The sequence below is a fragment of the Chiloscyllium punctatum genome, chromosome 26, assembly GCF_047496795.1.
Source record: "Chiloscyllium punctatum isolate Juve2018m chromosome 26, sChiPun1.3, whole genome shotgun sequence".
NCBI lineage: Eukaryota > Metazoa > Chordata > Chondrichthyes > Orectolobiformes > Hemiscylliidae > Chiloscyllium > Chiloscyllium punctatum.
In genome coordinates, this window is record NC_092764.1 from 2,300,059 (window position 1) to 2,315,983 (window position 15,925).

The 15,925-nt window shown below is 43.1% G+C and overlaps 1 protein-coding gene across 6 annotated transcripts in view; it reads right to left on the reverse strand.

Annotated features, from left to right (window-relative positions):
* Window positions 1-15,925, reverse strand: part of tango6 (transport and golgi organization 6 homolog (Drosophila)) — a 222,260-nt gene that overhangs the window by 84,064 nt on the left and 122,271 nt on the right. For all 6 annotated transcript variants that reach the window (XR_011964222.1, XR_011964221.1, XM_072595747.1 and 3 more), the window contains exon 14: window positions 3,479-3,536. Coding sequence is in view for 4 of the 6 variants with exons in the window: in XM_072595747.1 (XP_072451848.1) it covers window positions 3,479-3,536 (58 nt within the window). In the remaining 2 variants the exon portion in view is untranslated. The remainder of the gene's footprint in view (window positions 1-3,478; window positions 3,537-15,925) is intronic.

Sequence of the window (15,925 nt, forward strand, 5' to 3'; positions counted from 1 at the left end):
CATGTTGGGTATCGGGTCCTTTGTTCTGGTGAGTTGTTGTCTGAGAGTGGCTGTTGGTTTGTGTGCTGTTATGAGTCCTAGTGGTCGCAGTAGTCTTCAGGAGCATTTCTGAACTGACAGCCAGACTACTGCGACCACTAGGACTCATAACAGCACACAAACCAACAGCCACACTCAGACAACAACTCACCAGAACGAAGGACCCGATACCCAACATGAGCAAAACTAATGTAGTGTACAAAATCCCATGCAAGGACTGCACAAAACACTACATCGGACAAACAGGAAGACAGCTAACGATCCGTATACACGAACACCAACTAGCCACGAAACGACACGACCAGCTATCCTTAGTAGCCACACACACAGACGACAAGCAACATGAATTCGACTGGGACAACACTACCATTATAGGGCAAGCCAAACAGAGAACAGCCAGGGAATTCCTAGAGGCATGGCACTCATCCACAGACTCTATCAACAAACACATCGACCTGGACCCAATATACCGGCCACTACAGCGGACAGCTCGAACTGACAACCGGAAGCGGCAGAGACAGGCCACTATAAATGCCGGAGGAGACAGCACAGAAGCGCTTCACAGGAGGCTCCCAAGCACTGAGGATGTCACCTAGACAGGGGACGAAACGTTTGCAAGACAAATTCCCAGCTCGGCGAACAGAACCACAACAGTTGATACCTTGTTCAAGAAGGGGAGTAGGGACAATCCTGGTAATTACAGACCTGTGAGCCTTACTTCAGTTATGGGTAAAGTGTTGGAAAGGGTTATAGAATTCATAATAATCTAGAAAGGAATAAGATGTTTAGGGATAATCAACACAGTTTTGTGAAGGATAGGTCGTGCCTCACAAACCTTATTAAGTTCTTTGAGAAGGTGATCAAACAGGTGGATGAGGTGTATGTGGATTTCAGCAAGACATTTGATAAGGTCCCTCACGGTAGGCTATTGCACAAAATACAGAGGCATGGGATTGAGGGTGATTTAGCAGTTGGATCAGAAATTGGTTGCTGCAAAAAGACAGAGGGTGGTGGTTAATGGGAAATATTCATCCTGGAGTTCAGTTACTAGTGGGGTACTGCAAAGATCTGTTTTGGGTCCACTGTTGTCATTTTTATAATTGACCTGAATAAAAGCATAGAAAGATGGGTTAGTAAATTTGCAGACGACACTAAGGTTGGTAGTTGTGGATAGTGACGAAGAATGTTGTTGGTTACAGAGGGACATGGATAAGCTGCAGAGCTGGGCTGAGAGGAGGCAAATGGAGTTTAATGCAGAAAAGTGTGGGGTGATTCATTTTGGAAGGAATAACAGGAATGCAGAGTACTGGGCTAATGCTAAGATTCTTGGTAGTGTAGATGAGCAGAGAGATCTCTGTGTCCATGTATAAAGATCCTTGAAAGTTGCCACCCAGGTTGATAGGGTTGTTAAGAAGGCATATGGTATGTTAGCTTTTATTGGTAGAGGGACTGAGTTTCGGAACCATGAGGTCATGTTGCAACTGTACAAACTCTGGTGCAGCCACAATTGGAATATTGCGTATAGTTCTGGTCACTGCATTATGAGAAGGCTGTGGAAGCTTTGAAAAGGGTTCAGAGGAGATTTACTAGGGCGTTGCCTGGAATGGTGGGTAAGTCTATCGAGAAAAGACTGAGGGACTTGAGGCCGTTTTTGTTAGAGAGAAGGTCGGCAGGTGACTTAATTGAGATACAAGATAATCAGAGGGTTAGATAGGTTGGACAGTGAAGGCTTTTTTCCTCTATGGCGATGGCTAGCACAAGGGGACATAGCTTTAAATTGAGGGGTGATAGACATAGGACAGATATCAGACGTAGTTTCTTTACTCCGAGTAGTAGGGGCTTGGAATGCACTGCCTGCACCAGTAGTAGACTTGCCAACTTTAAGGGCATTTAAATGGTCATTGAATAGGGATATGGACAAGAATGGAATAGTGTGGGTTAGATGTGCTTCAGATTGGTTCCACAGGTCAGTGCAACATCTAAGGCCAAATGGCCTGTACAGCACTGTAATGTTTTATGTGGGTGGAGATTACAGAGATAGGGAGGGGTTAAAGTCAAGGAGTAGTTCGAAAACAAGGATGAATATTTTAACACCATACATTGCTTCTCAGGGAGTCAATGTAGTTCAGTGAGCTAGGAACATAGTCCGAGTCAGACAAAGGCAGTGTTTTTGAGGGCCTCAAATTCACAGAAGATAGGATGTCGGGGATGAGCAAAAGAGGTGGTGTTGGAATAGTCAAAGCTGGGGATAACAAAGACATGAATAAGCAGATCAGCTAAGGCAGAGGTGAAGTTAGCCAATGTTACAATGGTAGAAATAATGCAATGAATCAGAAGCTCATCTCAGGTCAAATATGAGATGCTGATGCCTGAGACAAAGATGCTATGACGAAAGGTTGGGCAGGTTGGGCTCTTTACTCATTAGCATTTAGAAGAACAAATGATAATCTTATTGTAACATAAAAGATTCTGGTGGTTTTTAAAAGGAATCTCAAAGGAGGGATTGTAATTTAAAAATAAGCAGTGTTCAATCTAAAATAGAGATGTAGAGGAATTTCTCTCCCAGAGGGTCACTGAAATTGTTTTCCCCAGAAGGCAGTGCAGAGTGGATCACTGAATATATTCGAGATTGGGTTAGGCAGATAGGGTCAAATGACCTACTCTTGTTCCTATTGCTTAATCTGCACAGATTTGTTGAAAGCAAGTTGTGTTTAACAATGTTAGGCAATGCAGTAATTGGCCATCAGAAGTGGTCGCACCAGAGACTTCAGAAAAAATTCAGGCATAAGGTTTGAAGCATTATAGCATCAGAGATATACTAATAAAATCAAGAACTACGAATGCTCAAGTTCTGAAACAAAAATAGAAATTGCTGCAGAAACTCAGGTCTGTCAGTATCTGGTAGAGATCAGAGACAATATTTTAGGACCCTTCATCAGAATGCACCACTGACAAACTACTGATGTCATGGACAGAGTTCAAGCAAGTAGTGGCCCTGAGGTTGGAAATGACGTAACCATGAGTCAGAGGTTTTTGTGTTTTTGTTCTGTGTTTGTGACGTGGACTTGGTCACATAAATCACCTCACTATGACTGTCAAGCTGCAAGTTCAAACAATGAAGCATTGGCTGCGAGACATGAAACAGCAAAGTTTTGCTAATGTTCAACATTGGAACTCTGCTTCAGTAGGCAGGGATCATTACACATTTTTTAAAGCGGAGGTAGATGGATTCTTATTAGTGTATAGAGGAAAATCAAGGTAAATAAGAATGTGGAATGTTAAACTCAAAAGATCAGCCATACTCTTAATGAATGGCAGAGCAGGCTCAAAAAGACTGAATTGTCTACTTCTGCTCCCATTTTATATATCTGTAATGTGGATAGCACAATTTGTAATTGTTTTTAGGTGGTGGAGTATTTCATTCAACAATATTTCTTACCTTGAATTGCAGATAAATAAACAAAGGAGTCTTCATGCTTCAGATTTTCCAAAAACACCTAAAATAATAAAACTTCAATGAGAACCAACATGAGGCAGATAACAACCATTAACAGAATCAGAAACAAGCAATCTAGCTGCATTATTTACAGCAACATCCACTGAAAATGACTTATGACACAGAGGTATGCCCTTAACTTTGGGTCAGAAAGTCTACATTCAAGTCCTATCTACCACAAGTATTATAATATGCCCAAAATGTTGATTAAAAAAGTCCTCTGTACATACTCAAATTGCATTCTGAGAGCTTCCATGGAATCTGATACTATTATCTCACTAGGAAGTGGAAGATCCATCTCAGTCTCTACCTGAAGTACCCAACATCATAATTCAATGCATTGCCTCTCACTTCACTTTGGATGATATCAAGAAAAAGCTGAGCATGCAGGGCAAAGCAAAGGTCCTGACAACAGTCCAATACATCAGAACAAGCCATACCCCAACCAAACTGTCCCAGTACATAACACTGACAAATATTCAGCAATGTGGAAAAGTGCTTAGGTATGTTTTGCCCCAAAAGGCAAACAAATCTAATCTGTCTAATTCTTGTTCATCAAAGTAGAGAATGGTGCTGCCGACAGTGCTATCAAGCAGAGTTTACACAGCGATAACCTGCTCATTGACACTCAGTTTGGGTTCTGCCAGTGCCACGTATCTCATGATCTCATTATAATTGAGGTCCAAATAAGGACAAGAGTGGTGAATTTCAGACAGGTGGTGAGATTGGCTGCCCTTGACATTAAGGCAGCATTTGACTGAGTGCGGCATCGAGGAGTCATAGCAAAACTGAAATCAGGGAGAATCAGAGAAAGCAGTTGGACGCTTAGAATCATACTGAGCAGAAGGGAAGATGGCAGTGGTTTTTGGAAATCAATGAATTCAGTACCAGGACACCACTGCAGGAGGTCCTCAGTTGGTATTGTAGAAATAGGTTTGCTCGCTGAGCTGGAAGTTTCGATTCATCCGGAGGCTCAATGATGTTACCTAGTATGGTGACGAAATGTCTGAAAATGAACCTTCCAGCTCAGTGAGCAAACTACATCCAGAATCTCAACCTGAGCTACAAATCTTTTCAAAACTCGGTAATAGTGTTGTAGACTCAATCATCTTCAGTTACGAACATACAAACAAGGAATAAGGGCAGGCCACTTGGCTCTTGCAAATCTGCTCTGCCATTCAACAAGATCATATGGGGTGGGGGGGCAAACGATAGTCTGATTAGCCTGACCTCGATTGCTGGTACGACTTTAGAGTCCATTATCAAGGATGAGGTTGCAAAAGTATTTGGAAGTGCATGGTAAAATAGGGCTGAATCGGTACGGCTTCATTAAGGGAGGTCATGCCTGACAAATCTGTCAAAATTCTTTGAGGAGGAAATGACCAAGTTAGACACGAGCCAGTGGACATGATCTATTTGAATTTCCAGAATCTTGATAAGATGCAATGCAGGAGGTTGCTTAATAAGGTAACAGCCCATGGTGTGAGGGGCAAAGCTACTGGCACGGATACAGGATTGTCAGAAAGCAGAGTAGGGATAAAGGAGTCTTTTTCAGGATGGCAGCCAGTGACCAGTGGAGTTCCACAGGGTTCCATGTTGGAACACAATTATTCATGTTGTCCATTAATTATCTGGACAAAGGAACTGAGGTCATTGTTGCTAAGTTTGCAGATCACATAAAAAGATAGGTGGAGGGACAGGTAGTGTTGAAGTAGCAGGAGGCTGCAAAAGGAGTCGGACGGGTTGGGAGAGTGGACAAAGAAGTGGCTGATGGAATACAATATGGGCATGAGAGAGGTTATGTACTTTGGTAGGAAGAATAGAGATGTACACTATTTTCTACGTGGGGAAAGATTTCACAAATCTGAAGACAAAGGAACTTAGGAGTCCTAGTTCAGATTCTCTTAAGTTAACATGGAGGTTCAGCTGACAGCAAGGAAGGCAAATGTAATGTTAGCATTCATTTCAAGGCTTATACTTTTCACTGTACTCATGCCATTTACAATCTTATAACCTTGCAGAATACAACAGCAAAGATGAACTGTCGAGGCTGTACAAAGCTCTGGTCAGACAGCATTTGAAATACTATGAGTAGTTCTGGGCCTCATATCTAAGACAGGATCTGCTGGTGATGGAGGAGGTCCAGAGCAGGTTTACAAAAATGATCATATGAGAAGCGGTTGAAGATGATGGCACTTAGATATATGAAGGTGATCTAACTGAATACTGAGAGACCTAGATACAATAGACATAGAGAAGATATTTTCATTACTAGGAGAGGTTAGGACCAAGGACAGAGCCTCACAGTGAAGGGCCACTCCTTGAGAACAGAGATGAGGAGAAGTTTCTTCAGCCAGAAGGTGGTGAATCTGTGAAACTCAATGCCATAGTGGGCTGTGGAGACCATGCCATTAAGTACATTTAAGACAGAGATAGGTTCTTGATTTGTAAAGGGATTAAGAGTTCTGGGGTAAAAGGTAGTGTGTGGAGTTGAGAAGCATATCAGGCATGGAGCAGAAGCAAACACTGCTGGGTAAGTGAGGCTTTATATTTGGGTGGTTGCTTTACCCAAAACACTATTCAGGTAGTGTCTCCCACCCATCCTTCATTTTCTTGGCGGTATTTGCAGTGGGAGGAGCGACAGCGAGGACCAGAGGCCCAACGGAAAGGTAGGAAGGTGTAGGTTTGATATCCAGACGTTTCATTACCTGGCTAGGTAATATCATCAGTGGCGACCTCCAAGGGAAGCGAAACTGTTGTCTCCTGCTTTCTATTTATATCTTTCTCCTGGATGGGGTTCCTGGGGTTTGTGGTGATGTCATTTCCTGTTCGTTTTCTGAGGGGTGGATAGATGGTATCTAGATCTATGTGTTTGTCTATGGCGTTGTGGTTGGAGTGCCAGGCCTCTAGGAATTCTCTGGCATGTCTTTGCTTAGCCTGTCCCAGGACAGATGTGTTGTCCCAGTCGAAATGGTGGTTTTTTTCATCCGCGTGTAGGGTTACGAGGGAGAGGGGGTCGTGTCTTTTTGTGGCTAGCTGGTATTAGAGTATCCTGGTGGCTAACTTTCTTCCTGTTTGTCCATTGTAGTGTTTGTGGCAGTCCTTGCATGAAATTTTGTAGATGACGTTGGTTTTGTCCATGGGTTGTACTGGGTCTTTTAAGTTTGTCAGTTTTTGTTTGAGAGTGTTGGTGGGTTTGTGTGCTACTAGGATTCCGAGGGGTCTTAGTAGTCTGGCTGTCATTTCTGAGACTTCTTTGATGTATGGTAAGGTGGTTAGGGTCTCTGGCTGTGTTAGGTCTGCTTGTCGTGGTTTGCTCCTGAGGAATCTGCGGACTGTATTTTTTGAGTATCCGTTCTTCTTGAATCGTTGTCTAGGTGGTTCTCCTCTGTTTTTCAAAGTTCGTCTGTGCTGCAGTGTGTGGTGGCTCGTTGGAATAGTGTTCTATTCCAAAGATCCAGTACAACCCATGGGCAAAACCAACGTCATCTACAAAATTCCATGCAAGGACTGCCACAAACACTACAATGGACAAACAGGAAGAAAGTTAGCCACTAGGATACACGAACACCAGCTAGCCACAAAAAGATACGACCCCCTCTCCCTCGTAGCCCTACACACGGATGAAAAAAACCACCATTTCGACTGGGACAACACATCTATCCTGGGATAGGCTATGCAAAGACATGCCAGACAATTCCTAGAGGCCTGGCACTCCAACCACAACGCCATAAACAAACACATAGATCTAGATACCATCTATCAACCCCTCAGAAAACGAACAGGAAATGACATCACCACAAACCCCAGGAACTCCATCCAGGACAAACATATAAATTGAAAGCAGGAGACAACAGCTTCGCTTCACTTGGAGGTTGCCACTGATATTACCTAGGCAGGTAATGAAACGTCTGGATATCAAACCTACAGCTCAGCGAGCAAACCCACATCCTAAACCTGAACTTGAGCTACAAACCTTCACAAACCTTGCAGGAAAGGTAAGAGTCAAGGTTAAAAACTTACCTTGTGTAGAGGCAGAGTGCAAGCTGAGGAGGAGTGGAAATGGGACTGCTGAGTAAGTGAGGCTTTATATTGGGCAGTTGCTTTATCCGAAACACTACTCGGGTAGTATCTCCCATGCATCCTCCTCCCTCTATCCAAAAAAAAAGCTCTGTGCGTTGGATTCAAAAGGTGACTATTCTTTTTTTCTCACTTTTGGTATTCAGGAGCCTTGTTGGGAATTTAGAATAGTGGGAATGGAGGTTAGGGCAATTGAATATTCCTCCTGCAGAATGTGGGAGGTAAGGTCCCACCAGTGTCCCTGCTAACTGCATCTGCGTTAGGGAACTGGAGCTGGATGAACTTCGCATCATTCAGGAGGCAGAAGGGGTTATTGAGAGGAGTTACAGGGAAGTAGTCACACATCAGGTACAAGGAGGTAGATGAGTGGAAAGAGAACTAGCAGGCAGTGCAGGGATCCCCTGTGGCCATTCCCCTCAACAAAAAGCATACTATTTTAGATACTGTTGGGGTTGGTGGGTGGGGGGGGGATGGGGACTTAGCCGGAGTAAGCAATGGGGCACACGTCTCTGGCACAGAGTCTGAACCTGTTGCTCAGGAGGGAAGGAGGAAGAGGAGCAAAGCATTAGTCACTGGAAACTCTGTAGTTAAAGGGACAGACAGGCAGTTCTGTGGGAATGAGCGAGACTCAGGGTTGGTGTGTTACCTCCCAGGTACCAGGGTTCGTGATGTCTGTGTTGTCGGGATCCTTGTGGGGTAGGGGGAGCAGCCCCAAGTTGTGGGCCACATAGGCACCAATGACATAGGTAGGAAGAAAGATGGGGATTTAAGGCAGAAATCCAGGGAGCTAAGGTGGAAGCTTACAGCTAGGACATACAGTTGTTACCTCTGGTTTCTTGCCCATGGCAGGTGCTAGTGAGGCAAGGAATAGGAGAATAGGGAAAGAGGGGAGTTGAACATGTGGCTACAGGGATGGTGCAGGTCAGAGGGTTTTGGATTCCTGGATAATTGGGGCTCATTCTGGGATAGGTGGGACCTCGACAAACAGGATGATCTTCACATGAACTAGAGGGGGTACCAATATCCTGGGGCGGAAATTTGCTAATGCTCTTCAGGTGGGGTTAAACTAATTCAATCGGGAGATGGGAACCTAAATTTTAGTTTTCGTATAAAAGAGGTTGAGAGTATGGAGGTCCAAAATAAGGTCAAGCAAGAGGTTGGTTTGAAGTGTTTCTGTTTCAATGCCAGGAGCATCCAGAATAAGGTGGGTCAACTTGCAGCATGGATCAGTACCTGGGATTTCTAGGCGGAAGCGGGTACAGCAGATGCTGGAGATTAGAGTCAAGATTAGAGTGGTGCTGGAAAAGCACAACAGGTCAGGCAGCATCCAAGGACTGTATTACGGTGGCAGATGGGACATGTGAGGACTCGTCAATTGAGATTAGAAACAGGAAAGGACAGGTCACCCTGTTGTGAGTTTTCTAAAGGCCCCCAAATAGCTCCAGATATTTAGAGGAAAGGAGAACAAAGTGGTTTCTCAATATGAGCAAGGGTGACAGGGTAATTGTCATGGAGGACTTTAACTTTGCAATTATTGACTGGGAATGCTATAGTTCAAGTACTTTAGATGGGTCAATTTTTGTCCAATGTGTGCAGGAGGGTTTTCTGACAGTATGTAGACAGGCCAACAAGGGGAGAGGCCACATTAGATTTGGTACTGGGTAATTACCCTGGCCAGGTGTTAAGATTTGGAGGTAGCTGAGCACTTTGGTGATAGTGACCACAATTCAGTTCTGTTCACTTTAGTGATGGAAAGGGATAGGTATACACTGGAGGATAAGAGCTAAAGCTTGGGAAAGGCAATTATGATATGATTAGACAAGATTTAGGATGTGCAGAATGTGGAAGGAAACTACAGGGGATGGGCTAAATAGAAAGGTGGATCTTATTCAAGGAACAACTACTGTGTGTCCTTGGTAAGTACATACCTGTCAGACAGGGAGGAAGTTGTCGAGCGTAGGAGCTGTGGTTTACTAAGTAAGTTGAATGTCTTGTCAGGTGGAAGAAGGCGACTTACGTTAGGATGAGATGTGAAGGCTCGGTTAGGGTGATTGAGATTTAGAAGGTACCCAGGAAAGACTGAATGAGAGATTTAAGAAGAGCCAGAAGGGGACATAAGAAGTTGTTGCAGGATAGGATCAGGGAAAACCCTAAAGCTTTCGAAAGGTATATCAGGAATAAAAGAATGACGAGAATAAGATTAGGGCCAATCAAGGAGAGTAGTGGGAAGTTGTGTGTGGAGACAGAGGTGTTAGGGGAAATGAATATTTTTCATCGGTATTCACGCTGGAAAAAGACAGTGCTGTCGAGGATAATACTGAGAACAGACTACAAGACTAGGTGGAATTGAGGTTCACAAGGAGGTGGTGTTAGAAATTCTGGAAAGTGCGAAAATAGATAAACCCTCTGGGCTAGGGATGAGATTTATCCTAGGATTTTCTGGGAGGCCAGGGAGGAGACTGCCGAACCTTAGGCTTTGATCTTTATGTCGTCATTGTCCACAGGAATAGTATCAGAAGACTGAAGGATAGCAAATGTTGTTTAAGAAGGAGAGTAGAGATCAACCCTGATGATTATAGACCAGTGTGCCTTCGGCTATGGGTAAAGTGTTGGAAAGGGTTATAAGAGATAGGATTTATAATCATCTAGAGAGGATGATGTTGATTAGGGATAGTCAATACGGTTTTGTGAAGGGTGAGTTCTTTGAGAAGATGACCAAACAGATAGATGAGGGTAAAGCCATTGATCTGTTGTATATGGATTTCAGTAAGGCATTTTGATAAGGTTCCCCACGGTAGGCTACTGCACAAAATACAGAGGCATGGGATTGAGGGCGATTTAGCAGTTTGGATCAGAAATTGGCTAGCTGAAAGAAGACAGAAGGTGGTAGGTGATGGGAAATGTTCATCCTGGAGATCAGTTCATTTGTATTTGGAATATTAGTACTGGTCGCCACACTACCAGATAGGGATTTGATTAGGGATAGTCAACACGATTTTGTGAAGGCTAGGTTGTGTCTCACAAACCTTATTGAGTTCTTTAAGAAATATTAATGGGAAATGTTAATCCCGGAGTTCAGTTACGAGTGATGTACCACAAGGATCTGTTCTGGGTCCACTGCTGTTTGTGATTTTTATAAACAACCTGGGTGAGGGCGTAGAAGGATGGGTTAGTAAATTTGCGGATGACACTAAGGGCTGTACAGATGTGGATAGTGCTGAAGGATGTATTCGATTACAGAGGGATGTAGATGAGCTGCAGAGCTGGGCTGAGAGGTGGAAAATGTAGTTTAATATGGAAAATGTAAGATGATTCACTTTGTAAGGTGTAACAGGAATACAGAGTACTGGATGAATGGTAAGATTCTTGGTAGTGTAGACAAGCAGGGAGATCTTGGTGTCCATGTACATAGATCCCTCAAAGTTGCCACCCAGGTTGACAGGGCTATTAAGAAGGCACATGGTGTGGTAGCTTTTATTAGTAGAGGGATCAAGTTTCAGAGCCATGAGATCATGCTGCAGCTGTACAAAACTCTTGCAGTATTGCGTGTAGTTCTGGACACAGCATTATAGGAAGGATGTGGAAGATTTGGAAAGAGTTCAAGAGGAGATTTACTAGGCTGTTGCCTGGCATGAAGGGAAGGTCTTACGAGGAAAGACGGAGGGACTTGAGGTTATGATATGGAGATGCCGGTTTTGGATTGGGGTGTACAAAGTTAAAAATCACACAACACCAGGTTATAATCCAACAGGTTTAATTGGAAGCACTACCTTTTGGAGCGCTGCTCCTTCATCAGGTGGTTGTGGAGTATGTTGAGGTTGTTTTTGTTAGAGAGGAGGAGGTTGAGAGTTGACTTAATTGAGACATATAAGATAATCTGAAGATTAGATTGGGTGGACAGTGAGAGCCTTTTTCCTAGGATGGTGATGGCTAGCACCAGGGGGCATAGCTTCAAATTGAGGGGTGATAGATATAGGACAGATGTCAGAGGTAGTTTCTTTACTCGGAGAGTAGTAGGGGCGTGGAACGCATTGTCGGCAAAAGTTGTGGACTTGCACATTTTACAAGCATTTAAATGGTCATTGGATAGTCATATGGATGAGAATGAAATAGTGTAGGTTAGATGGGCTTCAGATTGGTTTCACAGGGTGGTGCAATAATCAGGGCCAAATATTCTATGGTCTATGATTTAGTAGAGAAACAGGTTTAATGTACCAAACAGTCTAAATCTGGTCCTATGTCTTATGATCTTATGCTATGAACCCCAAACAGCTAATTGAATTTGAACATAAAATGGCACAGTAGACAGATTATTTTTTGTATGTTCATTTGTGGGACTTGGGCATCACTGGCTGGACAGCATTGATAGCCCCTTCCTGTTTGCCCTTGAGTAGATGGTGATGACCTGCTTTCTTGAATCGCTGCAGTCCAATTGCACTGGGTTGACCCACAATGCAGGTAGGAAGGGAATTCCAGCACTTTGACCCAATAGCTGTCAAGGAACGGCAGTATAATTCCAAGTCAGGGTGGTAAGTGGCTTGGAGAGGAACTTGCAGGTAGTGGTGTTCCCAAGTACCTGCTGCCCTTGTCCTTTTTGATGGAAGTGGTCCTAGGTTTGGAAGGTGCTATCTAAGGATCTTTGGTGAATTTCTCACATGGGATTCAGGGAGAGCTTGCCAATTAGATACAAAATTGGTTTCACGATAGATGACAGAGGTCATGGAGGGTTGTTTTTTGAACTGGAGGCCTGTGACCAGCAGTGTTCTGCAGTAATCGGTGCTGGGTGCACTGTTGTTTGTCATTTATATTTGGAGGAGAATTTAGGAGGCATGGATACTAAGTTTGCAGATAACACCAAAACTTGTAGTACAGTGGACACTGAAGAAGGTTATCTAAGATTACAAAGTGATCCTGATCAATTTGGCAAATGGGCTGATAAGTGGCAGATGGAGTTTAATTTCGACTGCGTTTTGGTAAAACAAGCAAAGGCAGGACTTATACAGTTAATAGTAGAGCCCTGGGTAGTATTGTCGAACAGAGAGACCTAGGGGTTCAGGTACATAGTTCTTTCAAAGTTGTGTCATAGGTAGATAGAGTGTTAAGGCGGCATTTGGCACACTTACCTTCATTGCTCAGACCTCTGAGTACAGAAGTTTGGACAGAATGTTGAGGTTGTACAGGATGCTGGTGAGGCCAATGTTGGATGACTATGTATTGTTCTGGTGATCATGCAACAGGAAGGATATGATTAAATTGGAGAGGTTCATAGAAGATTTACCAGGATGTTACTGGGACTGGAGGGTTTGAGTTATAAGTAGAGATGGACAGGCTGAAACTTTTTTCACTACAGCGTAGAAGATTATAGTGTGACTTTATAGAGAACACAGAATAATATAGCACAAGAAAAGGCCCTTCGGACCTCCAAACCTCTGCTGATACACTTTGCCCTTCCATATTAAAACTGTCTTCACTGTCAAGATCTGTATCGTTCTGTTCCACTCTTATTCATGTATTCGTCCAGAAGTTTCTTGTTTGCTGCTATTGTCTGCTTCCACCACTTCCTCTGGCAGCGCATTCTAGGCACTCATCATCCTTTGTATGAAAAGTTGCCTTGCTTATCTCTTTTAAACTTCCTCCATTGCACCTTGAATCTGTGTCCCTAGTAATTGACCTCGCCATCCTGGGAAAAAGCCTCACACTTGCCACTCTACCCACGCACTCAAACTTCTATCAGGTCGCCTCTCAACTCCTGCTTTCCAGTGAAAACAAAGAGTCTAGCCAACTTTTCTTCACAGTTAAAATCCCCCATACCAGGCAACATCCTGGTAAACCTTTTCTGTACCCTCTCAAAAGTATCCATATCCTTCTGGTAGTGTGGTGACCAGAACTGTATGCAATATTCCAAGTGTGGCCTAGCTAAAGTTCTTTAATATGCAGCATAACTTGTCTATCCTTACACTCAATGCCCCTTTCAATGAAGGCTACTACTACTTTATCTACTTGATTTGGAGATGCCGGTGTTGGACTAGGGTGTATAAAGTTAAAAATCACACAACACCACGTTACAGTCCAACAGGTTTAATTGGAAGCACACTAGCTCTCGGAGTGACCCTCCTTCATCCTGTTGGACTATAACCTGGTGTTGTGTGATTTTTAACTTTATCTACTTGCACTGCCACCTGCAGTGATCTGTGGACCTGCACACCCATATCCCTCTGCATATCAGTACTCTTTACGTTTCTGCCATTCATTGTATAATTTCCACCTGTACTTGACTTTCCAAAATGCATCACCTCACATTTGTCCAGATTAAACTCCATCTGCCATTTTTTCTGCCCACGTCTCCAACTGATCTCTATCCTGCTGTACCCTCTGATAGTCATCATTATCCGTAACTCCACCAATTTCTGTATCGCCCCGCAAACTTACTAATTAGAGCAGCTATGTTTTCCTCCAAATCATTTATATAGACTGCAAACAGCAGAGGTCCCAATACTGATCTCTAGTCACACCCTCCACTAGTCACAACCTTCCATTCCAAAAAGCATCCATCCACCACAACCCTGACCCTATAACCAAACCAGTTCAGTATCCACTTTGCCCGCTCACCCCGATACCATGTGACTTCACTTTTTGTGACAAGGTCCCTAATGACAGACTGGCAAAGGCTTTACTGAAGTTTATGTAGACAACATCAACGGCTTTCCTCTCATGAAACATCATCACCTCAAAAAATTTGATCAAGTTAGTGAGGCACAATGTCACCTGCACAAAACCATTCTGTTTATCGCTAATCAGTCCATTTGCTTCTAAATGCTTGTAGATCTTGTCCCTGAGAATCTTTTCCAATAATTTCCCTACTATTGAGGCAAGACTCACAGGCCTATAAATGCTTGGATTATCTCTGTTATCCTTCTTAAACAATGGGATGACACTGACTATTCTCCAGTCCTCTGGGACCTCAACCGTGGTCAAAGAAGATCCAAAGATGTCTGTCAAAGGCTTCAGGAATTTGTTTTCTTGCCTCCCTCAAAATCCTGGGATAGGTTCCATTAGGACCTAGGCACTTATCTATCTTAATACATTATAAGATGCACAACACCTCTTCCTTTTTAATAGCAACTTGGTTTAGAAATTCGACACTCCCTTCCCTGAGATCAGCCTCCACCAATTTCCTCTCTTTGGTGAATAACAATACAAAGTATTCATTTAAGACATCACCTACCTCTTCTGGCTCCACACATACATTCCTTCCTTTGTCCTTGGGTGGGCCAACCCTTTCCCCAGTTACCCTCTTGCTTTTTATATATGGATAAAAAGCCTTGGATTCTCCTTAATCCTGGTTACTAATGACTTTTCATCACCCCTTTTAGCCCTTCTAATTCCTTGCTTAAGTTTTTTCCTACTTCCCTTATATACTTCAAGGGCTTTGTCAGTTCCTATCCTCCAAGACCATGCATTTATAAAATCATGAGGGGCGTAGATAAGATGAATAGCAAAGGTATTTTCCCTAGGTTGGGGGAGTCCAAAACTAGGGGGCATATTTTTAAGGTGAGAGAAGAAAGATTTAAAAGAGATCAGAGGGGCAACTTTTTCATATCAATGGTGCTTCTTATGTGGAATGAATTGCCAGAGGAAGTTGTAGATGCAAGCACGGTTATAACACTTAAAAGACATTTGGACAGGGACATGGGCCAAACGCAAGCAGGTGGGACTAGTTTAGTTCGGGAAACTTGGTCGGCATGGACAAGTTAGACCAAAGGGTCTGTTTCCGTTCCGTATGACTCCATGATCTTGGAATATTACAATGTCATCTTTTATGATCACAATAATAGATAAAATGATGGTCAGACTGTGAATCCCGATAATAAAGATCTTAATCTGTGATCAATACCTCTGTGTTATTTATTCTATCATTTTCTTGCACTTCACTCAGTAAAATTATTAATTTTGAAACTTGCATTGATTTGGGCTTTGGCTTTGATGAAAGTGGTTTGAAATAACCTTTGATGTTGAAGAAGTGTAAAACTGTGGCAGAAGGGATAGGGAAAAACAATATGATTTAATGACAATTCTGAAGAGTGTGCAGGAACAGAGGGAGCATAAACGATATACTGAGACAGCAGTTGGTAAAGAATATTGGACCTTCGGTTTCAGAAATCAAGACATTGAATACAAAAGTAGGAATGTTACATTGAATGTGTATAAAACTCTGGTTCAGCTACAACAAGAATATTGCATTAGGAAGTTTGAAAGAATGCAGAGCAAAAAGATTTCAGGATGAGGAATTCTAGCTGAGGTTAGGCTCGA